This window comes from Ictalurus punctatus, chromosome 16 (genome assembly GCF_001660625.3).
Source record: "Ictalurus punctatus breed USDA103 chromosome 16, Coco_2.0, whole genome shotgun sequence".
In the NCBI taxonomy this organism is placed as follows: Eukaryota; Metazoa; Chordata; class Actinopteri; order Siluriformes; family Ictaluridae; genus Ictalurus; species Ictalurus punctatus.
Genome location: NC_030431.2, coordinates 18,640,583 through 18,664,180, shown reverse-complemented (window position 1 = coordinate 18,664,180; position 23,598 = coordinate 18,640,583). Strand labels below are relative to the sequence as shown.

The following is a 23,598-nucleotide window of genomic DNA, read 5'->3' as shown; positions in this document are numbered from 1 at the left end:
CTATAACATGTAGGCTATACCAACACGTTTGATCTCACTAGTTATGCTTCCCAGACACCCTTACGGATAATATTTTTTATGTTAATAATGCTGAAGGCACGTTACATAGGGATTGCATTATATTAAGAGGAATTTCATTCCAGGTACTTAAAAGAAATCTTCACAGTGAGTCACTATTTCACAGAAAGATTGTTGGCAAGGACACTCTGTCTCCCTGTCTCTCTCTCTCTCACACACACACACACACACACACACACACACACTGAGAGAGAGAGAGAGAGAGAGAGAGAGAGAGAGAGAGAGAGAGAGAGAGAGAGAGAGAGAGAGAAATTCCTGTTTACTCGCTACACACTACTGAAGAAGCTTGGCTGTGGAGGAAGAAATCAGGCCTTTTCTTTGAGATCTTCCGGCCTCCCTCCCCTCCGAACACACTTTTTGTCAGTGGGAGGAGACTAACTGGAAATGTAATAGAAGTGGATGACGCCTTATAGTTTACAGATTGACAGCTGTATTGGCCAATCAGAACGGCTTTCCTGCTCTTTCGGTCTCCTGTGCCATGTCCTTGCCCACATTTTTCCTGTGTTACAGAGCATGTTCACCTGGAAGTTTACCACACTGGTTTATTATTTATTTAATTAATTTAGCCAAGCTCTGGTGCTGTGAATTGTATTTAGAAGGTAGAAAATTGAAAAAGAGCTAGCTTGACTAGCTCAAAATATCACGCTCAAGCTATAAAGATGCTGAACAGGTAAGATTATAAACACCGTTTAGTGTGTGTGTGTGTGTGTGTGTGTGTGTGTGTGTGTGTGTGTGTGTTTTTAAAATTAATCCGTATTAAACATGTTGATATGTTTATATACCTGCCTCAGCCATGTTGAACGACTAGCTCCTGTCTTCGCTAGCATGGCCTAGTTGAATGAAGCTGCTAGCTTTTCTAGCAAAGCTGGGTTTTGTTTGCTAGCCAAACTATTTAACTAAATGTAAATAAAAGTGAAAAGTCGAAATTGTCTCTTGTTCTAGTCGGATATTATTATGCGCCATTTTTTTTATCGAGCTCTCCGTCACTGCTTTTTATGGCTTCCCAATCGTCCATTTTCTTTAGAATGTTTAAAACTGTTCGTCTTCTCTGTAAAAACCAATCAACTTCACCAAAAAAATGTCCAGTCGAGAATAAAACGTCTAATATAGGGATGAGAAATGAGTGTCATCTGTTGTTCAGTGGGCTCGCATGAGATCTGTATTACTTATATTTTTATTTCACCACATCCTGTTAGGCTGAAAAGGCAGCTAGCCTTGAAGTATAGGAGAAGTCATTACAATAACGTGTCTTTTGCTGTAATGAATGTTATTCAACCGCATTATAAGGCTTTGCAGACTAGACCTCCCAGAAGTCAGTGGATAATCTCACATGAATACTGTAGTAGAGTTAGTTCTACCTGAGTACTGCTGTTGTAATCATAAGGACTGTCCTGTGTCCTGTGTTTATCCCAGGACTCTCATTCATCATCCTTTCAACACACTTACTCATGTTTGCTGTTATAATATAGTAGTAGAAGAGTAATGATTTATAATCTCACTACCTAGTGTCACCCAGAACAGAACTGGTTCCCTTTTGTGTCTGGTTCCTCGCAAGGTTTCTTCCTCGTGTCGTCTCCGAGAGGTTTTCCTTGCCTCTGTTGCTCGTTAGGGATCCGACTTTATAATATGATTTCTGCAAAGCTCCTTCGTGACAATGTCTACTGTTAAAAAGTGCTCTACGAATAGAGTGAAATTGAAGTCATCAAGGAATTCTGTCATCAAAAGCTCAGACAGCTGATTTGTATTGTGTTCTGAGCGTCCTGAGCATTTGAAAGGTTTTCTGTCAGTGTTTTAATGAAGTATGGTGTTGGCATGATTAACCCCATTTAGGGTATCGCCTGTCTTGTGCCCCGAGTTTCCTGGGATAGGTTCCAGGTTCTTCTGCAACCCTGTGTAGGATATGTGGTACAGAAAATAGTTGGAGGGATGGATTGGCATGACGACTTGGCATGACTTGCTGCCTCCCCTGAGCTTGGGATACTGTCTGTGTGGAGTTTTGCATGGTCCCGTGGTGTCCATGTGAGGTTTCCTCAGGGTTCTCTAGTTTCCTCCTACTTCCCAAAAACATCAGCAGGTGAATTGGTTACTCAAATTTGCCCCTAGATGTGAATGTGTAGCGCATGGTGACCTGTGATTGACTGGCATCCCATCTAGGGTGTATTCTTGCCTTGCACCCAGTGTTCCTGGGATCCATCGCAGCCCTGACCAGGATAATGCAGTTATGGAAGATGAAAAAGCAAATTGAATAAATGCATGCTGGTCCTTAGGAATGTGTAGGGAGTCTTTACTGCTCTGAAATGTTGGAATGGTGTGAAATATATGATTTTCCTATCCAATCCACTGCAATATTTCAGGTTTGATGTCTATACCTTTTAATTAATTAATTTTTAAAAGGCTATGCCTTAGGGCTGGGCGGTATGACAAAAATATCATATCGTGATAATTGAGGACATTTCTGTGATATACGATGCGTATCATAATGTATAATTTAGCTAATGATCTGTCTGCAAAACAGTAGTAAAATAAACAAAAACCTGCTAAACTGAGTTTGAGGATACTTCTCTTTAATCCCTCCAAAGACCAAGAAGATTAAGTTACATTAAAAAAATGTCAAATCAAAGGCATCCGTTCAGCACTGTTTAATTTGTAATTATTCGAAAAGTTTTTTAAAAATACCAACGATATCACCGAAAAGTGTATCGCGTAATGATTTATGACCATATAAATATTATACTGATATATCGCCCAGCCCTACTATACCTTCTTGTAAGCATGGCATTGTTGCTGTGATGTTTCCTATAAATTGGCAGCAGAAATCAGCTTGTTTACTAAGAGAATATCAGCTAATCAGTAACATGCTAAGCTCTGATATCGTACTGAAAACACGTCACACATTCAGTTTGTTTTAACACACTACAAGGTACGAAGCAGTCACAATGTGCCGCAATATAACCACTTGTGTGCTTTTTTTTTGTTGTTGTTCTAAATTTTGTATTTATTGTGCAGTGTTGTTAAAAAAGACCACTGTTTTAAAAAAAAGTAGGCATTACAAGGCATCGTAATTTCCACTTGCTGTATTACCTGTCACTGAAATGTTAATACTTTCTTGCCTTTTAACAGCAGGATGTTTCAGAAGAACTGAAGTTTTGAAAGAATATGCTAGTTGTGTTATTATGGAGACTTTTCTGATCGATTTTATTTATTTTATTTTATTTTTACCTTAGTTTTGGTGGGAAATGTTGATTCGGTGTGCGTGATTTGGAAATGCAGTTATGAAACCGCTTAAGGGTAACACGTTTAATCAAGAGGAACTGTGTGTGCCTAAATTAAGTAACAGTGGTTGAAACGATGTTGGGTTTGCATGTAAATTAGTAAGAGCTGTGTTGCTTTTCTACATGTAGTTGTTTCTTCTTTTTTCCTTTAAAGTTGGTAAGCCACTTTATAGACATCACACTGCAGGTAATAGAAATTAGACAGGGATTTTTCTCATTGAACTTTTCTTGCAAACAGACCTTACCACAACATGATCGCTTCCATTCTTGCAACGTATACAGCTTCAGATTTCTTTTCCAGATGCTGACAGCCGACATCATGAAGCAGAAGTTGCTACAATTCTTCGGGCTCGTCTTTTTTCTTCCCTTTGGCTGTGCATACGGTAAACAAGTGGGGCTAGATAACCTTTTAAAAAAATTTTTAAAAATAAATCTATTTATCTCTTTGTGATAAATTTATAGCATAGTGTGAGTTCCAAAGTTCAGAATGTTTAGTTCTGTTTAATTTTTTATTAAATTGATTGAAGTTCATGGTAAATGTAATTGTTCTCTTCATCTCCAGGTTCCTATAATGTCTGTGCAAAAATCTATCCAGACTCTACACGAAATATTCCAGTAGAACTGGGGAAGGATTTCACAGCGATCTGTAAACTTTCTGAAGATTCAAGATACAGCGCCGATGATATCACATGGTTCTTCGGAAATGTCACTCTTCCTCGGGAGTCTTACAAAAAACTAAACAAATCGGTCGTTGCTGTTACCGTGAATGTCAGTCGTGACATGAACAACCCGTTGAAGTGTAAGGCCACTAAACAGGAATGGTCATTTGAAGAACCATGCATTTATGGCATCTTCCTTGATAAAGGATGTAAGTATTTCTTTTTGTTTTCATAACTGTGTCTTTTAATCAGCTCGTAGGACCATTTAGAAATACAAGGTCAAAACTTTGTGGCTCCAAGTTTTCCAATAATGAAATCCATATTCAGATATTAAGTATGAATTACGTCCACATGACTTCAGTGCTAATACATGAAAAAGAAAAGGCAACTCTGCAGTTATCAGCACTGTCTTGGAGTGGAAATACATGACTAAAAATAGCCCCAGGAGTGGTTTTACTCTCATGCAAAGGGGAAGAGGTTAGTTTAGATGTAATGCTTGTGGGATAAAGGAATAGCAAAAACCTTTTTTTTTTTTTATTTTTTATAATGGCCACTGTTGTCAAATGGAGTATTTTTTTTCTCCTGTTTATTCATTTACTGGTTTATTAAATATAATGTGCAAATATCTTTACTGACCTTATATTGTTATAAGCATCTGTTTCTACTGAGCTCAAATGAAGTTCTTTAACCCAACCTGATTTTCACACCTACTGTGAAAGTCAGAACTCTCACGCCGCTGCTACAGGCCAAAACATTGTGCTGACATTAGTAAAGTAAAGCTTTTTCTGTGCATTCAGTGTTTCTGTTCATTATTTCTTGATCTATCAACATACAAACAGGGGCTCTGCTACTAAGAGGAGGAAAATGTAATTGCAGATTTTAAAAAATAATTATTATTATGTCATATTTGAAGACATTTTTCCCTCTCTTTGGTTAATTAAATATCCGTTCATTCAAACTCATGGATATTCATTTTCAAATAATAAAATTAGACAAAAGGCACATCTAGTACTGATAAATGTATCAAGCATAGATCCATTTTGTAGTGCAGTTGCGAAACCAGACAAATGAAAATGGAGATAAAGAAATTTGTAGGAATATAAGATGGATGAAAAAACTTATTTCACAACTCTTCATACTCCTAATTAAAGATAACGTCCAAACGATGGTTTGTAGGGTGATGTAAAACAAGCTCTTCGAGTGTCCGATTGGCAGACTGCGCCTTGAAAAAAAAACCTAGGCTTGTCTTGTCGTTTAATTATCATTTAATTGTCAGAACGGGCTGCATTGGTGTGGATTGGAATAGCTGCACTAAACAAAAAGAAGAATTCAGTAAAACTGATCATTTTTAGCACGTCCCATGAGATTATCATAAATTGTGATTGAATGCTTGTGTTAAATACTTACACATTAAAAGCGTTTACATTTTTTGTCTTTAACAATGTTGCGATGGTCATGTCTTTCAGATCCTCCCTTAAAGCCAAAGGATCTGAATTGTATCGCTCACCAAGATGGCAGCATTATTTCTCCTGAACTGACATGTTCATGGGATCCAGGGACAAGGGACCCCATTATTAGCACCAACTATACACTTCATACAAAGTACGTCTGTTTGCATGAAAATTAAAAGAACTTTAAAATTATTTTGCTTAATCGCATTTTTGTTCTGTTTTCCACTAATTGTTCATTTCTTTGTAGGCCTGTTGATACCATACGAAATGCTAGTAGTAACAAGTATTCAACACGCAGCCTCACCATCAATTTTGGGACCTTCCCCAATCACATGCACTTAACGGTCTGGGTAGAAGCACAGAACAAACTGGGGACTGTGACATCAGACGAACTGTCTGTTGACTCAGAATCTTTTGGTATGTGATTTAAATTAAAAAATATATATAATGAGAGAAGTTTTGTCTTTCTTATACAGTTTAAAATAAATGACTTGTCTCTTCTTCAAGCAAAACCAAATCCACCTGCACATGTAAGAGTTATCCCAGAGGATGGTTTCCCCACATCTTTGATGGTGAACTGGTCACATCCACTTCATGAAACAATCTTCAAGCTCCGATACCACATCAGATACTGCCAAGCAGGTTGCAGTGTTTGGAAAGAGGTAAGGAAACAGGAAGGAGACCTGTCTCTTCCAAGTAGAGCTGTACTTAACATGTTATAAAAAAAAGATATATCCTTAGCACCAAAACAGCTTAAGACTAAATTTCACATGGCTTGATATTCCATACATGGAAAGCTTTAGTATCTAATGCTTTTTCACAGCTCGACCTTGATCATTGTTGCCCTTTTATGAACATTTTAAATATTTGTAATGTTGTTGAACCTACTCGTGGTTTATGAGAAGGAGAATTTCTCAATGTTCTTTCGGTACATTTGTTTTGCTTTCGTTCCAGGCAGTAACTGAATTCTGTTTCTATTTGGTAGGGAAGTGTGTTTACACGTTTCAACACATTGTCGAAAGCTCATTGTCAAAATTTGCAGACTTTCAGTTGTTTGCAATGAAGAAATTAAACAAAAGCAATTGAAATAGATCAACACAATGAACTTTCAAGTGGTTTCCCCAAATTCAACTGAAAATGCAACTTATAATGATTTCTCCAGTTTCAAAATTATTCAACCACTTCATGAGAAGCATCTTTAATACTTAGTAGAGCACCATTTTGCTGTTATGACCTGCTACAAACAAGATGCATAGCTTCTGGCAATGTTCCTGAGGAATTTTAGCCCATTCCTCATGAGCAATGGCCTCCAGTTCAGTAATATTCTTGGGTTTGCGTGCCACATCCGCCTTCTTCAAATGCCTCTAGAGATTTATTATGGGGTTCAAGTCAAGTGACTGTGATGGCCCTGTAGAATCTTCCAGGATGTCTTCTGCAACCAAGCCTTGGTGGAATTGAAGGTATGCTTGGGATCTTTGTCCTGTTGGAAAGTCCAATGACACCCAAGCTTCAGCTTCCTCACAGACGGCACCGAGCCACCACCATGCTTGACTGAAGAAAGAACACTCTGTTCATATACTTCTTCCTCACAGACATACCGCTGATCCATCGTGCCGAAAAGTTCCAGTTTTGTTTCATCACTCCACAGAACAGAATCCCAAAACTTCTGTGGCTTATTTATATGATTTTGAGCGAGTTTTCTTGTGCTTTTGGGTCAGTAGCGGTGTACAACCTGGAGTTCTGGCATGGAAACCTTCTGCGTTTAGTACGTGCCTTACTGTGCTCACTGAAACCTCAGTGTCTGTTTCCACCAAGTCTTGCTGCAGGTCTTTTGCAGTCACTCGAGCGTTTTTCACAACCTGCCTTCTCAGAAATCTGCTTGCAGCTGTTGATAGATTCCTTTTTCTGCCCTGTGCAGGTTATTTAATATGTTTTCTACCCCTAGCCAGTTCAGGTATTTCATAAATTTTCTGCCCCTAGCCAGTTCAGGAATTTCATGTGTTCCAGCTCAAGCACACCTGGTGCAACCAATGAAGCCCTTGATTAGTTTCATCAGATGTGCTTGAGACAACACCTGTTTTGCATATTTGTGCTGTTGTGAGGGATTCTATTCAGGGGGTTGAATAATTTTGAGACTGGAGAAATCATTATAAGTTGCATTTTCAGTTGAATTTGGGGAAACCACTCGAAGCATTCGTTCTGTTGAACTAATTCAATTGCTTTTGTTTGATTTGTTCATTGCAAACAGCTGAAAGTCTGTAAATTTTGACAATAAACCTGATTTGCAATGGGGGTTGAAGAATTTTGATTACAACTGTAAATGGGCCACAGACACTAGTTGTTAATCTTGCACAGAGGTTTTATGCTTTCTTTTTAACACTGTGAACAGTGTTCAACACTGTGAACAGTTTTAACACCCGAACCAAAAGTAACGCTTGTCCATGTTATAGCACTGCATAAGAACACGGTTTTTATTCTACCTTAGCATTACAATTTTTGACTGTATCTCTCTACTTTATGCAGTTTTTATGTTGTTGTTTTTTTAAGAATTGTATTTGCAAGATAATCCACTGCAGTAAAATAAACTATTGCAATGATTATTTCTTCTAGAGGTCTGTAATCTGAGTGGTGCCTGGCCTCGTATCAGACATGTATCTAATCTAGAATCATGTATAAAAATAGATATGGAAAGTTTGTAGTTTTGTATAGTTCAGACAGTTCAGAATCAGAACCGAAGTTTGTACTCTGAATGAATATAGCGTCAATTTTGACCATGTGCTTTCAGATACTCGAGAATTCAACCAGAGCTTACATTGAGTCCTACAGACTGCAGTTTCTTCATCCTTACACGGATTATGTGGTGCAGGTGCGCTGCATTCATCACAAAAGTTTGGGCTACTGGAGTGATTGGAGTCCAAATGCAACAGCTCGTACCCCAGAACACTGTGAGTCACTGCTGAATATATTTCCCTGCTTTAGAACAACTATGGACAGCCAAAAACATGAGAAATATAGATACTTCCTAGTAAGAGCAATAAAGTTGTTTATTTTTACTTAATATAAACTCCATTGTGGTGGTGTGCTGGGAATTGATTTTTGTGTTGTTTATTTAACTTTGGGTATTACTGGATCTGTTTTGCATTTGCTTCATTGCCAGAGACTAAACAAAGTCTTTTAAATGATGTGTGTGTTCATGCTATTTTTCTAATATGGCCCTGTTTGCTTAGTTCCTTCTAGCGGACCAGATCTCTGGAGAGTCTATGAAGAGGGTTCCAATAACACTGTTGTTAAGCTGATTTGGAAGGTGAAATGTTTAAATTGATGTGTCTCTGTTGTATAGCTTCTGTTAATTACCATTAGAGTGTAGAACCCACTACACTGGATTGTTAATGATCAATAGTGTGAATATTTCATGCATGCCCATTTTCTGTCCCAGGATCCTGAGCAGTCCAATGGCAAAATACTGGGGTTTAATGTTACATTTGATGAAGATGGACGTTCTGAGACCCATGTTGTCCGTTCCAAAGAGCTTAAGTTCTCCCTAAAGGGAGAAAATGCTTCAGTCAAAGTTACTGCATATAATTCAGTAGGAGCTTCACATGAGTCCACTTTAATAATTTCAAGACCTGTAAAAGGTATGTGAACATTTAGCCTTGTTTGTTCTACTGAAAAAAGAAAAAAAAAAGTTACACTGAGGCAATATGCACTCTGATATTTATTTTTATTTCTTTTGTTACCTCTGTTGAATGATTATTAATTTATTTAACTGTTTAATCAATCAATTAAGACATACTGTTTATTAGAAAACATTTTGATTGTTCTAATAATAGTAATGGTTCTAGTAATATTAATGGTAGAGGAGTATTATTACACTGTTTGACTAAATATTTTTGGACACCTGACCATCCCATTTCAGATTTAGTCCCCCTTTGTTGTTCTAATAACCTCCACTCTTCTGAGAAGTCTTTTCACTAGATTTTGGATCATGGCTGTGGGGATTTGCGCATTCAACCACAAGAGCGTTAGCGAGGTCGGGCATTGATGTTAGGTGAGGAGGTCTGGGGTGTAGTCGGCGTTCTAGTTCATCCCAAAGGTTTTCAGTGGGGTTGAGGTCATCACTCTGTGCAGGACAATCCAGTTCTTCCGCTCCAAATTTGGCAACCCATATCTTCATGGATCTCGCTTTGTTCACAGGGGCATTGTCATGCTGGAACAGTTTTGGGCCTCTTAGTTCCAGTGAAGGGAGATTGTAATGCTACAGCATAAAAAGACAGTCTATACAATTGTTTGCTTCCAGCTTTGTGGCTACATTTTGGAGAAGAACCACATATGGGTGTGATGGTCAGGTGTCCACAAACATTTGGCAATATAGTGTGTATTTTAAGAGTTAATACAACAGTATACAGTATCTTTCTGTCTCTCTTACTATACTGTCACAGAAGCATTTCAAAGGGTTATGTTGTGTTTCTTCTTAATGATAAATGTTGTTAAATAATTTTTTTTTATCCCTAAATATAAACTGTTAATATCAGTATGTGATAAAAGAATAATTGATGGTATAAAGAAATTCATGTTTGAATTCACATTGCACTATATATTTAAGTTATGATGATTTCTGTTGCAGAGCTTCCCAGAGTGACAGGTATGAATTACTCAGTGCAGGATGGGCAGCTGTGTGTGAATTGGTCTGCACCCTCTACACGGCGTAAATACCTAGCGGCGTATGTGATAGAATGGGTTTCCGTGCCTAATAAAGAGATCGGCTGGCAAAGAGTCTTCAGGAATGTCAGTAATGTCTTCTTGAAAGGTGATTCCCTCTAAACGCAGACTTGTGATTTGTGATGTGATTTTGCAGTAATGATCAGTGAATTCTAAAAGCAAACCAATAACATTAGGTTTTCAATACTTTTACCAATCAGTCCACATGGCCACCATTTTCATGTGTTTGCATGTATTTGAGTACTAATCATCAGCAATTATCATAATAATATAATATAACATCATGTGAGCTTACTGAGAGATGGTGTCAATTAATATTGGACAGTTGAAAATATCTTCACAGCTGTCAGTCATTCCAGATTAATATGCTTATTGGCTTATTTCACATTGTATTGGGGGTGAACAGAAAGCTCGTTTGGTGTACTTTTGAGCTTTAAGTTGTACTAGCATGCTCCAGTGAGATATATATATATATATATATATATATATATATATATATATATATATATATATATATATATATATATGTGTGTGTGTGTGTGTGTGTGTGTGTATGTATATATATATATATATATATATATATGTATATATATACACACACACACACACATATGTTTGTGTGAGTATATGTGTGTGTAATATGTTTTATTATATAATCAGAGTAAACGTCACTGGATTTCATGACCATGTAAGATTGAAGATTAATTAGCATCAAATGTGTATGTTTCTAAGTGCACTCTGAACAATATAATGCTTGTTATAACTGTTATAGTTTTATGAAGCTGGATTAACTAAATTTTGTGTTTGAACTATTTAGAGTTGAAGCCATTCAAACGCTACAACGTCTCAGTCAACCCAATTTATCGGGACAGACACTTCGACTCTCCAGGGCCACAATACACTATTCAAGCCTATCTCGAGCAAGGACGTATGTATATATATATATATATTCACATTTTTTATTTTTACATGCCTTTTACACATTTTCCAATGATCATGTGAGTTTAATATGTAACCTTTTATTTCCTTTTGGATTCACTGCTAGTGTAGTGAAATTTGAATGTAACTTGTGCATTGATCAAGATATAGAACATTTGCCTGATTCAACTTTGTTAACATGTCAATCTTTTTAAAACTCCAGCTCCTCTGAAAGGCCCAGATGTTAATGTGACTGCAACAGGGAAAACCAGCGCTCAACTCAACTGGAACGAGATTCCTATTGATGATCAGCAGGGCTTTCTCACCAATTACACCATTTTCTACAAGACAGGAAACAATTGGCAATGTAAGGCGAATCAGTTCTGATTGCTGATGCATCTTTGCTTTGCTTTCTAGTTTGTTGTTGCGTGTAGTTGCACAGTTTCATTGAAAAACGTGGATCAGTATTTCGTGTAAAGAAGTGCAAAGACCTTTTGTGGCTAATGATCTAATCTGATCGGCAGCTGTTGGAGTTCCGTCTAACACCTACTCATACAAGCTGACTACACTGACTAGTGATCGTCATTACGTTGTACACATCATGGTGTCTAACCAGAAGGGCTCAAAAAATGGATCTGAATCCAGTTTCTACACCAAAAAATATGGTATGTAGTCTTTTAAGATTTGATTTTCTATCATTTTTGTTACATTATGTTACACGTGTCTTGGTTAAATTATGGGTGAAATTCCAGTGTATAGTCAAAACAAGTTTGCTTGTACGTTGCAATTTGGACACACACATGATAGATGCTGAAACGTGCACGTGGAAAATTCATGATTCATCGGTTTTAAAATGAGCTCACAAGAAGGGTGTGAATTTCAGGTGTGAAGTTGATGTTACACTCTTGACACACTATAAAGTGGTAGTTTCCATGACAAGTAGAAAAGAAAATAGCATTTAACATTTTAAAGATTTTTTTGTATGTGCCAGTAATAATGGTGTGGGTGTGTGTGTGTGTGTGTGTGTGTGTGTGTGTGTGTGTGTGTTGTTTCAACTTGCACATTTTAGATGACGGTGAAATAGACCTGATTGTCGTTATTGTGTGCTTGAGCTTCCTGTTCTTTGTAGTTTTCACAACGGTCCTCATCATCAGGAAGAAAGAATTGTGAGTCACCACACACATGTAACACAATTTTGAAAGAGAAAGGAGAAAACTAGCAGCGTTAAGCAGAAATATAAAAGCATGAGATACTTTAGCAGATTTATTTGTATAACTGGCTATATTATATTGCTCATAACACACACACTATATATATATGTGTGTGTGTGTATATGTATGTGTGTATATGTATGTATTTACAGTGTATACTATATATTCAGGGATTACAGTTATACTGTATGTTTAAAAATAGATTCTTGTCTTTGTTTTAATAATGTGTATATAAAATAAAACACTAGCTTAATGTTTTTAAATGCCCAAGAAATCATTAAAAATGGCCTAAAATGTCTACATTTACATCCCATAAGGTTCCATCAATATAGAAAATAGGACCTCATTCCATCCAAAAAAGCTGTCGGTAATATCATGTACCAGTTAACGTAGTGTGATTTCAGAAGATTTTTCGATTCTTTTCTTCACATATCTCAACTTTTTATGAAATCAGGGTTGTGATTATTGTTTGTGACTTAAAAAAAAAATGAACAGTACACAAAACCTATCAAAATATACTATACAATAACAATCATGATTTTATTCATGACTAACATTAGCTGCCGGGCTTAGCTCGCATGTTCAGAGTTTCCATTTACCACGTAAACCTGAAACAACTTGCGTATCGGACATAATTGTTTCGGATCTGCTTAACCCATCGTATATCACAAACTAGGGTATATTTACAAGTATTCTCTGCTTTAAATGGAAAATGTGGGTTTAGCACTGTGTTATCATTTAAACATGCATTTATATAAACAGTCAGCCATTGAAAGGGCTGTAATCATTTTAAAAATCACCTTTTTTGAGTTTGGGTTAAATATATAATGTTTCTACACTGGGTTATAGATCTGATAACTGACTGTAGCCTAAGCTGTAACATCTTGGTTTATGTCTTACATTTTGTTGCTTGCTTACCTCTTTTCAAGGTTAAAGAGGCGTTTCTGGCCACAGGTCCCCAACCCGTCTCACAGCACTATTGCTAACTGGTCACCTGACTGTCCCAACAAGGTTCGTGAACTATAAACTCTAAATTATACATTCTCCAGGTTGTAGTAGTAGCTCAATCTGACTGGACTTCTTGAAGAATTTGCCATCAGAGGGTTCTGTGTACACAACTCGTAAGCAATAAAGTGATTCCGATTCATGAGAAGGCTATAACGCGAATCAAACTCATTTTTGTGCGTACGAAGCTAACTAGCTCTTTGCTCTCCCTCAGCCGGACACTCCGAAAGAAAGCATCCTGGCGGAGGTGAGCGTGGTGGAGGTGGACATGGATGACGGAAAGTCCCTGTGCGATGAGGATAAGGCAGTGATGCCTCTGAAGAAGTACTTTTCGGAGGAGCGCAGCAGCGGCATCGGTGGATCGTCCGGCATGTCCACTCCGCGCCAGAGCGTGTCCTCCAATGACGAGGCCGACTCGGGCCAAACCACAGCCAGCACCGTGCAGTACTCTGCCGTAGTGAGCAGCGGCTATAAAGGCCAGACTCCTGGCACTCAGGCGTCAGTGTTCTCTCGTTCCGAATCGACCCAGCCGCTACTGGAATGTGAGGAAAACCCAGAGCACCTGTCCGAGGCCAGCGGCCACCAAACGAACTCCTACTTCAAACGACATAAAGGCAACGAGCAGCTGCACATGGATGAAGGAGAGGAGCCTAGCTTTGGCTCTCTGAGCTTTAGTCCAATGGAGGAGGAGGACTCGCCCACTCTGACCGAGGATCCTCCAGGTCCTGCCTCTGGTTACATGCCGCAACAGAGTGGCTACCGGCCACAGTAAGAGGACAAAAACACTATCAGTGTTCGCGCAATCCTGTGCCTTCTTCTGGTGAACCAATTTTTTTTTTTTTTTTAAATTTTTTTTTTGCCATGTTTTAAAGCCCATATAAGTTTCACACTTACTGCTGCTAAATTTAAGAAACTGTCTGTCTCATGGCTGTGTTTCAGTTTTCAGATAAAATTATATCGGTGCCATGTTAAACATCCGCATGTCTACTGGCAATGACGGTTTCATTTTGTATATGCACTTTTTTGTAATTTGAATACTTGCAGGTTGCTTTTGTAATGTTACACATTCTATGGGTTTAAAGCAAATACAGTACCCTCCAGAATTATTGGCTCTCATGAAAATGAGCAAAATATCTATAACATTCAATAAGTGTTGTTTTTTTTTTTCAATTAAAACAAGCAAGGATATTGTACTAGTTTATAGTTTACAACTTTTTCACCCCAAAGAAAAGTCTCTTTCTGTAGTATCTAGACTTGAAGAGAACCTTGGATTTTGCAAAACATGGATTTTGTTTCTTTTATCATACGTGTTTATTTAGAAGTCTGTTCGGCTCATCATCTTGCTGAAAGCTCAATCGGCGGCCATGTCTTAACCTCCTGGCAGAGTCAACCATGTTTTGGCCTGAAATGTTCTGGTACTTTATGATGCCATCAATCTTCCCAGCAGCCTCTTAACCACCAGCCACAAAACAGCATGAAAGCTTCAGTGATACACCTCCATATTTCCCAGCAGATACCGGGTGCTTTTCCCTTCTATGCAGTCCCCTTCTTTCACCAGACATGCTGATCATGTGCATGAGCAAAAACGTTTGATCTCCTCTGATTTACAGCACATGATGTCAATTGTGGTTTAATGATGCTTGGTGAAGTTGAGCAGCTGCGTTAAGTGAGATGTTATCAGGAGGGGTTTCTTCCTTGCAACACTTCCAAACAGGTTTCATGTATTTTACAAGAATCAGCTCAACTGTTACGTTCTAAAACTGAGATCATTCAGGATCTTTTCCTCCACCCCATTTTACGGGAGAACAGTGTGTTTTTTGGTCCAGTTCCTGTCACATTTCATACCATTTCAAACATTATGGCCATAACTACCTTTTATTTCTAACTACCTTTTTCTTTGTGTAGCAGTCATCTGTCTTTTTATTATTTCTTTTCATAGTAGTTTCAGGTATATTTGGCATGTGTACAAAATGTCAGTGACAATTACACGTTGAAATACTTGTGAGGCTCAGGTAATCTACAGCTGTGCAATATGGGAAAAAATATACATCAGCAAATAAAGGTGGGAGGAATGAGGAAAGAGCGGGGAAAGAGATTATTTACAAATACAAAATAATTACAAACTATGCAGAATATATTATGATGTATGGTATGTATGCCTAGTTAGTATGTAAGTAAAGTGCAGATCCTGTGACTGTAAACACTGGAATATCTGCGGTCAGAGTGCAAGAGGTAGGAAAATAAATAGCAGCTGTGTGAAGTTGTAAGGTTTGAGCAGTCCTCTATAGCTATCAGAGAGTATAAAAAGCAGATGAAGCAGCAGCACAAAGTAGCATTTAGAAATGTACAATTAAATTAGATGTAGTAGTGTGTAATAAATATGATCAATATACCAATATACTTTATTCAGAATCCTGATAGCCTGAAAGTAGAAACTGTTCTTCAGCCTGCTGGTTCTGGATCGGTGATGGATGATGAAGGGATTTTACAATTTTATAAAATATACCACCCAGAGAAACAGGGTCACCGTTAAAGTTTCTCAAGAGTGACAGTTTCTTGGTATTTATTTGAAATATTCTTTCAGGATGTCAGTAATATTGGCAAATATTTTTGAGAGAAAAAATATATTATTTTAAAAATGCTGTAATGACTTTTATTATTTGTTTTGTAGAACAAAATAGTTCCTCTTATTGTTGTAAGTAATATTTGTTTTGTACAATAAGTCCTGCCTTTTTTTTTCTCCAAATGAAGGGTGCCAATATTTCTGGAGGGCACTGTATAAGAACAGGGCTTACCATTCAATTCTTAATCCCCTTGCAAATATTTACTCTAAAAGAGTAAGATGATGAAATTTATTTCGAGAAGGCTTTGTGTTCACACAGTTACTGATTTACCTTTGTTTGGTTTAAAGGGCTTGGAATTTATTTTGAAAAGCTTTTTATTATTTTTGAAGTTTCTTCATGTTCTTCCTGTAACTTAGGTTGATTTAATCGTGGTCCGTATATGGCTGCGACCATGAGTTGGTTGTTTTGGAACATTTCACATACATTTGTTGGACAACCGCCAGTACTGACTCCCAGAGATTTCAGAAGTACTGGCACCCAGGGTGCGTTTCAAGGACAACTGAAAACTGAATCTAGGATTTTGAGTGTATTTCTCAAGTATTATTGCACTTTCCGCCACTTGCTGTGGAGCTTCTGCCAGTATTTTTTAGGATGTCCATATTCCACATGGATAAACATTGTGTATCTGTGTACATAAAAAAAACACTACATTAAGTTTGAAGTTAGACAGCAAGAGACCTGTTTAATGCATGCTTTTTCACATATCTATTTCCAGTATCGTGTGAAAATTCATCACTGACATTACACTTTGTAGTAACCATATGAGAAATAAAGGCTCATTTATCAAACTCAATCTTCCTGCTTTTTGAGTCCATACATGCTTCAGAGAGGATTACAGAAACACAGCCAGAGGTAACAAGTGTAATAGAGGCCATTTGCCACAAAATACATGTGGCCAGTACTATAGAAGATACAGACAAGGCCTTTTTATGTAGTACATTGTTAATATTTGAGAACTTTGAGGATATATTGGCTATATGGCTGGAGTAGTATATCACATCCTGGTTTTGACAAGTTACCACTGTCCTTTGGGTAAAAAAAAAAAAATCAAACTTGACATCTAAACCTCCTATCTGTACATTATTCATGCCTGAAGATGCAGGTTTATTATTATTATTATTATTATTATTATTATTATTATTATTATGAAACATGAAACATGAAAACTTGCACGTGATATGAATAGATATCGATAGTGATAGAGACGTTTAAGCATCGGCTCCTATTGATACCCATCTGATATTTTTGTCTTTAAAATGAATACTTTTTTTTAAAATGGTTTTTTAAAACTGAAAAACTACACACAAAAAAATTACCAGGACTTAATCAAGATTAATTAGCACAAACAAAATTACAGTACAAAATCCACAGCTGAAAATATACCAATAAAATAAATGAAAATAAACCACAGCTTTCACACACACTAAAAAAAATCACATTGCAATTCTAAAAAGTATAATGCATAAATATAATAAAAATCAACCTTAACAAAAAAATATATATATACATATATACATGACTTTGTGTATGTAAACATTTCCAGTTCCAAAAATATTCTTTCCAAACCCAATTCTGGATCGAATCACATTTTTTTTCCTCTGACATCCGATGCACCGTTTTTTTTGCTGGTATTGCCCCAACATCGCTCCTCTGTATCAGGTCAGTGCCATCTCTAGTAGTAACCTTTTTTTGGCTGTATGTAATAAAATCACTGCACAATAAAATCATAAAATACTGCTTAGAAATTACACAGTTAAGCAGTGCACTTTGCTTGCGAAGTAACAATACTATTAAGTCATGATAGCTATCATTCACTGTGCAGATAGCTAGCAGATAATTGGATCTTTTAGTATGTAACTTCACTGGCCATGGGCTATAATGCAACATATTTACCTAGCTAATTTAGTAACTAAACAATTTAAGAAATATCTAATATCTGGGAACATTTTTTTAGGTTATGTCATGGAAATAGTGCCAGGCTATAAACTATACCTCACTGTTAATTGCTTTATGATATTAACAGTGAGGTATTTGGGATGCTGGACAGCTACTTTAATGTAGCATGATATTACCGAGGTAATTACCTAGTTAACTTGGGCAACACTTCAGTCACTGTCTGATGCTATATAAATGTCAGATGACTTCTTTGGTGATCCAAAAACACCCTCTACTTGGCAAATAACCCATGTGTGTGTAATTCGGGTTATTACTGGTTACTGGATGTTCCGAATACTCTAGATATACACATCACAGTTGTAGTAATGACACACAGTAATAGAGTTATTGTAAATATTATTATTATTATTATTATTATTATTATTATTATTATTAGCACAAGACATGAAGTCAAAAACTTGACCATTGTGTCAAAGAAGTCACTTGGTTGTCTTTTTGACAGTTTCAAACATGTCCAAGGTTACATAACTAGTAAAGTAAGTTGTATTTTTGAGCTTTGGTGTCAGCAGTGCATCTGTCTCATCTGACCATAGTGGTTTAGTAGGTGAATCCACAGGGCTGCATAGCGGTGTTTGCTTCCTGTACAGTGATTGAATAGGGGGGGTTCCAGAGGTCTGTAGATCCAGTGATGGTACAGGAGGGACTCGTTGCTCTTTCCCACCAAATGCCAGCTGTCCTTTCTTAGAAACACTTGCAGCCAGTGGAGTATTTTCTGTCTGGGATGTCATATCATCTATTGCAATGTACTGGATATCTGTCAAAGCTTCCAATGTAGCTGTGTCTTTTTTGCTCGTTGGGGAGACACTGATGGCCTCACTGTCCACATGACATGGCAGAATTTTCTCTGTGTCCCGGCCCCCAGGCATTGGAAATATGCTCCACGCCTGAAAAAAACCCCCCCCGGCATGTATTTTATGTATCTGCCCTTAATTTTTCATCACCTACGTAGAGACGACAAATAAGACGTACCTTATTGCAATTGTCCGATGGCCATATGGACAAAGAACTGAATCGTGGGTCTGGAATCTTTTTACTCAAGAATTTCCTTCGTCTGTAGGGGCAAGAAATAATTATATCAATACACTATCTCGTTTAACCTGTGGGAAGAAATATTAAGCTGTTCGAGAAGCATAAGGTAGACACTCACATCATTACAGCAAGTGTGGGCAGCAGGATCAGGCAAACACAGCAGATAATGAGAATAAGGTAAACTTTAACTGAAATAGCGAAGTTGAAAAAAAAAAGTCAGTGCTTTAACCTTTGGACATGAAACAAACTTGTCATAAACTTATACAGGCACACATACCTTGTATTCACACTCAGACATTTAACCACTGATTGTAGACCAGCTATGACTATGCACATTTTGTCAGCTCATCCTCAACCATGACGGATCATTTTCGGTAAACCAGCAACACTGACATGGTAGTGCCATCTTAGTGGTCAATCCAGCAACCAAAAATATATAGCTAACAAGAAAATGTTGATCCTGACGATGCCACAGCCCACCATGGCCAAGAGTCTAAGCAAAACTGGCCATGCTCTCCGGAAGGGAGGGAAGGCATTATTCTCTGACCTGTCAATCAGTGTGAAGCTATCCAATCATGGGCATCAGTGAGGTCATGTATTCACAAGTTTCCTCCGAGTGTATTCAGCTGTCATGTGATGAACAGCAGAATGGACAGCAGTTTGTAAAGATGCAGTTTCTCGGAGGAAGCACATGTGCCAGCATGAACTTTTTCAGCAATTTGTGCTACAGTAGCTCTTCTGTGAGATCGGATCAGACGGGCTAGCCTTTACTCCCCACGCGCATCAGTGAGACTTGGGCGTCCATTAGCCTGTCGCTGGTTCACCGGTTGTCCTTCCTCGGACTACTATTGGTAGGTACTGACCACTGCGTACCGGGAACTCTCCAGAAGACCTGCTGTTTTGGAGATGCTCTGACCCAGTTGTCTAGCAATCATAATTTGTGCCTTGTCAAAGTTGCTCAGATTCTTACGCTTGCCCATTTTTCCTGCTTCCAACACATCAACTTCGAGAACTGACTGTTCACTTGCTGCCTAACATATCCCACCCCTTGACAGGTGCCATTGTAATGAGATAATCGATGTTATTCACGTCACCTGTCAGTGGTTTTAATGTTAGACTGATCAGAGTGTTTTGATATAGAAAGTTATGAAAGTTTCAAGGAGTTGATCTAAATTTTTAACAAATCGAAACTTTCACAGACGTGACAGTAAAAACGAGACCTAATACCCACTACAGTAATCTATCTGCAGCTATGTACACTTTATTTCTTTTCTTTGTGGGAGCTAGCTTTGTAACGTCAGAGTGATTATCATGCTAGCTAATGTTTGGGAGATTAGGAATAAAGCGATTGTCAGTTAGCTTTAGCTGATGTTTTCCCATATTCCTTGGTTCTTTGGAGAAAGGGCCACTTATTTACCATCAGTGTAACGTTCGTGGATCTAATGGAGTTGGGTACGGATGCAAATGCCCATAAAGACGTTTATTTAGGAGAGAGGCAGGCAGACAAATCTAAATCGTAATACAGAGACATGGTCAAGACAGGCAAAGGGTCATTCGATTGGCAAACGGGCATAAACTGGGCTTCTGTAATCATAAACGAGGAAACGGGAACCAATGTCAATCACAGGAAACAAGAAAAGATAACTGGGCAACAAGAAACGAGAATCGAGAGCTAGGTCAAGTGCTAAACTCAATACTGCACAATTTGCACAGAGACCCGAGCGGTTTAAATGAATAACGTGATCATGGGTAAACACGGACAGTTGAAACCAGTGTTGACACACCTTCGGACAACAACGAATGACTAAACGGGGGCGGAGACCGAACTTAATCAAAACAAACGCACGCGTCCACAGTAAACAAAGTCACAGTCATAAACAACCGAAAAGCGTGCCTTCGCTGAGCGCTCATGCACCTGGCTCATGCACGCACATGCACTCCGGCTTTCCGAGCACGCTGCAAACTGCAGCGCTGTCTCAAGGGGAAATCATGACAATCAGTATCTAAAATAATTGATTTGAGGCACACAACTTTTGTTCTGGGAATCTTTCATGTACTTTTACTTTCATTCTTTTAATAAAATAACTAGTTAATACTTTAATACACAATTTGAAGCTGTACCAGTGTATTTATTCACGTGAGTAATTACACATTTATTTAAATGAAGAATTTTGGTACTTTTATCATCTCTGGTCAGCAGTGGCTCTTGGTGGTGGGCTGACAAATTGCACAGAATAAAAGATGGGCTACAGTCTAACTGCTTATTAAAGTGCTGTCTGGGTGTATGCCAAGCAGAACAATGGATGAATCTTCATAAAATATTAATTATAGGGCAATTAAAAAAAAAAAAAGTGAGAGAGAGAGAGAGAGAAAAAAGAACTGTTAAGAGTTACTATTGTGCTTCGTTGAGAATATGAATGGCACACTCATGGAAGAAGCAGCCACTGTACTGGCCATGATATAAAAGCTGTATGTTGTTCTGGCCTGCAGGTCCTTCAAAATGACACGGTGCTGATTTGGTCCCACAGTGACATCTGTACAAAGAGAAGATCAATATCAATGTCACCAAGTCTATGCAGTGTATTCATATTCATATGCATATCAGACTTACTTCTATTTGTTGTCTCGTTGTATGATCTGTAGAACACTGTGTAGTTCAGTACAAATGCACAGCACTGAATCGGTAATAACGGCAACCAGTCGATCTCTGCGTGCTTGTCACTAACCTCAATCATTTGGACAATAGACACTTTTGATAGATCTAAAGCAGAGCAAAAGATATGCGTTTTCATTAGAGTTTTAATAACAAGGAGAAAAATATCTATCTAATATTTATCCAGACTTTGTCCATCGCTGATAGGAAAATACAGACAATTCTACTACACTTCTAGAGAAAAATGGTTCCTCAAGGGATCCTTGGACAGTTAAGGGTTCCTTAAGGGTCCTTTTTCCCAGCGTAGACTGCTTAAATGAAATTGGTCCAAATCTGGCCTGTGCTATTTGTACTCACTTCCTTCTTGGCTGCAGTTATGAAGAGTAGTTTCATTTCCAGGACCATCTTTATAGAGTGGGGTCAGTGAAATGGTGTAGAGGATGAAAGGCTCACCTGGCATTTAAAGAACATATAAATATATCAAATGGATTTTAAAGAATATATAAACACACTCGGAATTTGATACGTGTACACACCCTTCAGAGAGAAACTGGTTTCTTGGGTTTGCTGCCACATGTGGTTTTTGGCAGTGCTGTTCCAGATTATTATATATCCACTGACCGGAAGACTGGGCTTCTCCCAGGTGATATGGATACATCCATGCTGGACAAACACGCTGATATTCCTAACTGGAGGTAAATTTCCCTCTGATCAATGAAAAACAAAAATGAGTAGTGTCAGTGAGTTCTGATGGCATTTGAATTTCTTTGTTTTTTTTTTGTAATTAACACTTTTATTGATTCACAAGTAAACACAAAGAGACAAACAACATATATAATGAATTAAACTATTTTAACATAAATCCCCACTATAACCCCTCCCCCTACCAACCTCCCACCCACCCTGGTCCCCCCACGAACACCCCAGTGGTCCATAGAATATAAACTCACATATCCAAAGAAATAAAATAAAATAATAATAAAAATAATAATAAAAAAAATACACACAATTAAAAAAACAGAAAGGAAAATACAATAATCAAGTATAATCATGGACTAAACTCTAAATTAAATTCTCCACCACCCCTCCTCGAGAGTCCCCCAAAAACACCAAATAACTGCTCCATTTCTTGCTGAAGGAATTCCCAACTCCCATCCTTCTGCTCGACCCCCCCTGAAAGGCAGCCACCCTCCCCATCTCCACACACCACTCTGGAAACGAAGGCGCTCCATCTGATTTCCATCCCCTTAAAATAACCTGCCTACCAATGAATTTCTTTGTTAATCTGACTGAAAGCACAGCGCTGTTGAATTCTCTATCCTGATTGGTCAGAAGGTGTCCTAATACGGTAACTCTGAAAGTAACCTCAGCTGTAATACAAATCACAGGTTTGTATTAATAAACCTGTTTTAAAACGATACTGAATCGACTTGTATGATGGATGCTCTAAATCATCTAAGCCAAATAATAAACAGATTTTTTTTTTTTTATTAAAAAGTCTGCTGGTCGATATAGTGAGATGTTTATTTAATGTTTATGAGTTCGATCCTGAACAAGATAAAAAAAAAAAAAAGTTTTAACTGTCAAAGGTAAAGCTGTTTCCACCTTTGCGTTTTCTCAGTAAACTGCTCAGTAAACTCAGTAAACACACATGCTGTGTGGGGCACAGTGGCTTAGTGGTTAGGGCATTTTCCCCTACGCCTACGTGGTTGGGTTGGGTTAAAATCCTGCCCTGCCCGTAGTGTGTGAATGGGTGTGTGACTGTGTGCTGTAATGGGTTGGCACCCCCGCCTTGTGTTAGCACCCCCGCCTTAAAGTGTTGGTAAATTGCTGGGGTGTAAGAAGAATTCAGCACTTTGAGACGTGCTGGTATAGGATAATAATCAATTTTAAAGAGGTATCACACCTCTTCATCACTGATTATTTTCCTGTAACAGCACGCCTTGACATGTTTTATTCCATGCACAGTCGGCTAAACTATCTCACCTTCTGCCGTACCAGGTACCTCAACGGAAGCTTCATT

The 23,598-nt window shown here is 38.0% G+C and overlaps 2 protein-coding genes across 3 annotated transcripts in view; one reads left to right on the top strand and one right to left on the bottom strand.

The window, feature by feature from the left end:
* Positions 1 to 550: 550 nt before the first annotated feature.
* On the top strand, positions 551 to 16,730 carry il6st (interleukin 6 cytokine family signal transduce). The gene is made up of 16 exons (XM_017489233.3): positions 551 to 748; positions 3,652 to 3,733; positions 3,913 to 4,218; positions 5,476 to 5,611; positions 5,708 to 5,877; positions 5,968 to 6,122; positions 8,246 to 8,405; positions 8,688 to 8,764; positions 8,897 to 9,095; positions 10,085 to 10,267; positions 10,997 to 11,107; positions 11,321 to 11,464; positions 11,622 to 11,762; positions 12,167 to 12,263; positions 13,238 to 13,319; positions 13,528 to 16,730. The coding sequence occupies exons 2-16, from the start codon at positions 3,652 to 3,654 to the stop codon at positions 14,083 to 14,085; spliced, it is 2,601 nt and encodes an 866-aa protein (XP_017344722.1). The 5' UTR covers positions 551 to 748; the 3' UTR covers positions 14,086 to 16,730.
* Positions 16,593 to 23,598, bottom strand: part of LOC108276999 (granulocyte colony-stimulating factor receptor) — a 16,799-nt gene continuing 9,793 nt past the window's right edge. For both annotated transcript variants that reach the window (XM_017489235.3, XM_053686970.1), the window contains 8 exons: positions 23,562 to 23,598; positions 22,112 to 22,282; positions 21,933 to 22,028; positions 21,534 to 21,683; positions 21,316 to 21,456; positions 19,041 to 19,110; positions 18,863 to 18,944; positions 16,593 to 18,777 (listed from right to left, as the gene is read on the bottom strand). The exon at positions 23,562 to 23,598 is cut by the window's right edge and continues 162 nt beyond it. In XM_017489235.3, the coding sequence (XP_017344724.1) occupies positions 18,313 to 18,777; positions 18,863 to 18,944; positions 19,041 to 19,110; positions 21,316 to 21,456; positions 21,534 to 21,683; positions 21,933 to 22,028; positions 22,112 to 22,282; positions 23,562 to 23,598 (1,212 nt within the window). In that variant the 3' untranslated portion in view covers positions 16,593 to 18,312. The remainder of the gene's footprint in view (positions 18,778 to 18,862; positions 18,945 to 19,040; positions 19,111 to 21,315; positions 21,457 to 21,533; positions 21,684 to 21,932; positions 22,029 to 22,111; positions 22,283 to 23,561) is intronic.

Excerpts from the sequence above, each read along its gene's own strand:
- il6st (XM_017489233.3), top strand. The coding sequence starts at position 3,652 with ATGCTGACAGCCGACATCATGAAGCAGAAGTTGCTACAATTCTTCGGG. Across the intron at positions 8,406-8,687 it reads AGCTCGTACCCCAGAACACT|TTCCTTCTAGCGGACCAGAT; the intron begins GTGAGTCACTGC and ends CTGTTTGCTTAG. Across the intron at positions 11,108-11,320 it reads AGCCTATCTCGAGCAAGGAC|CTCCTCTGAAAGGCCCAGAT; the intron begins GTATGTATATAT and ends TTAAAACTCCAG.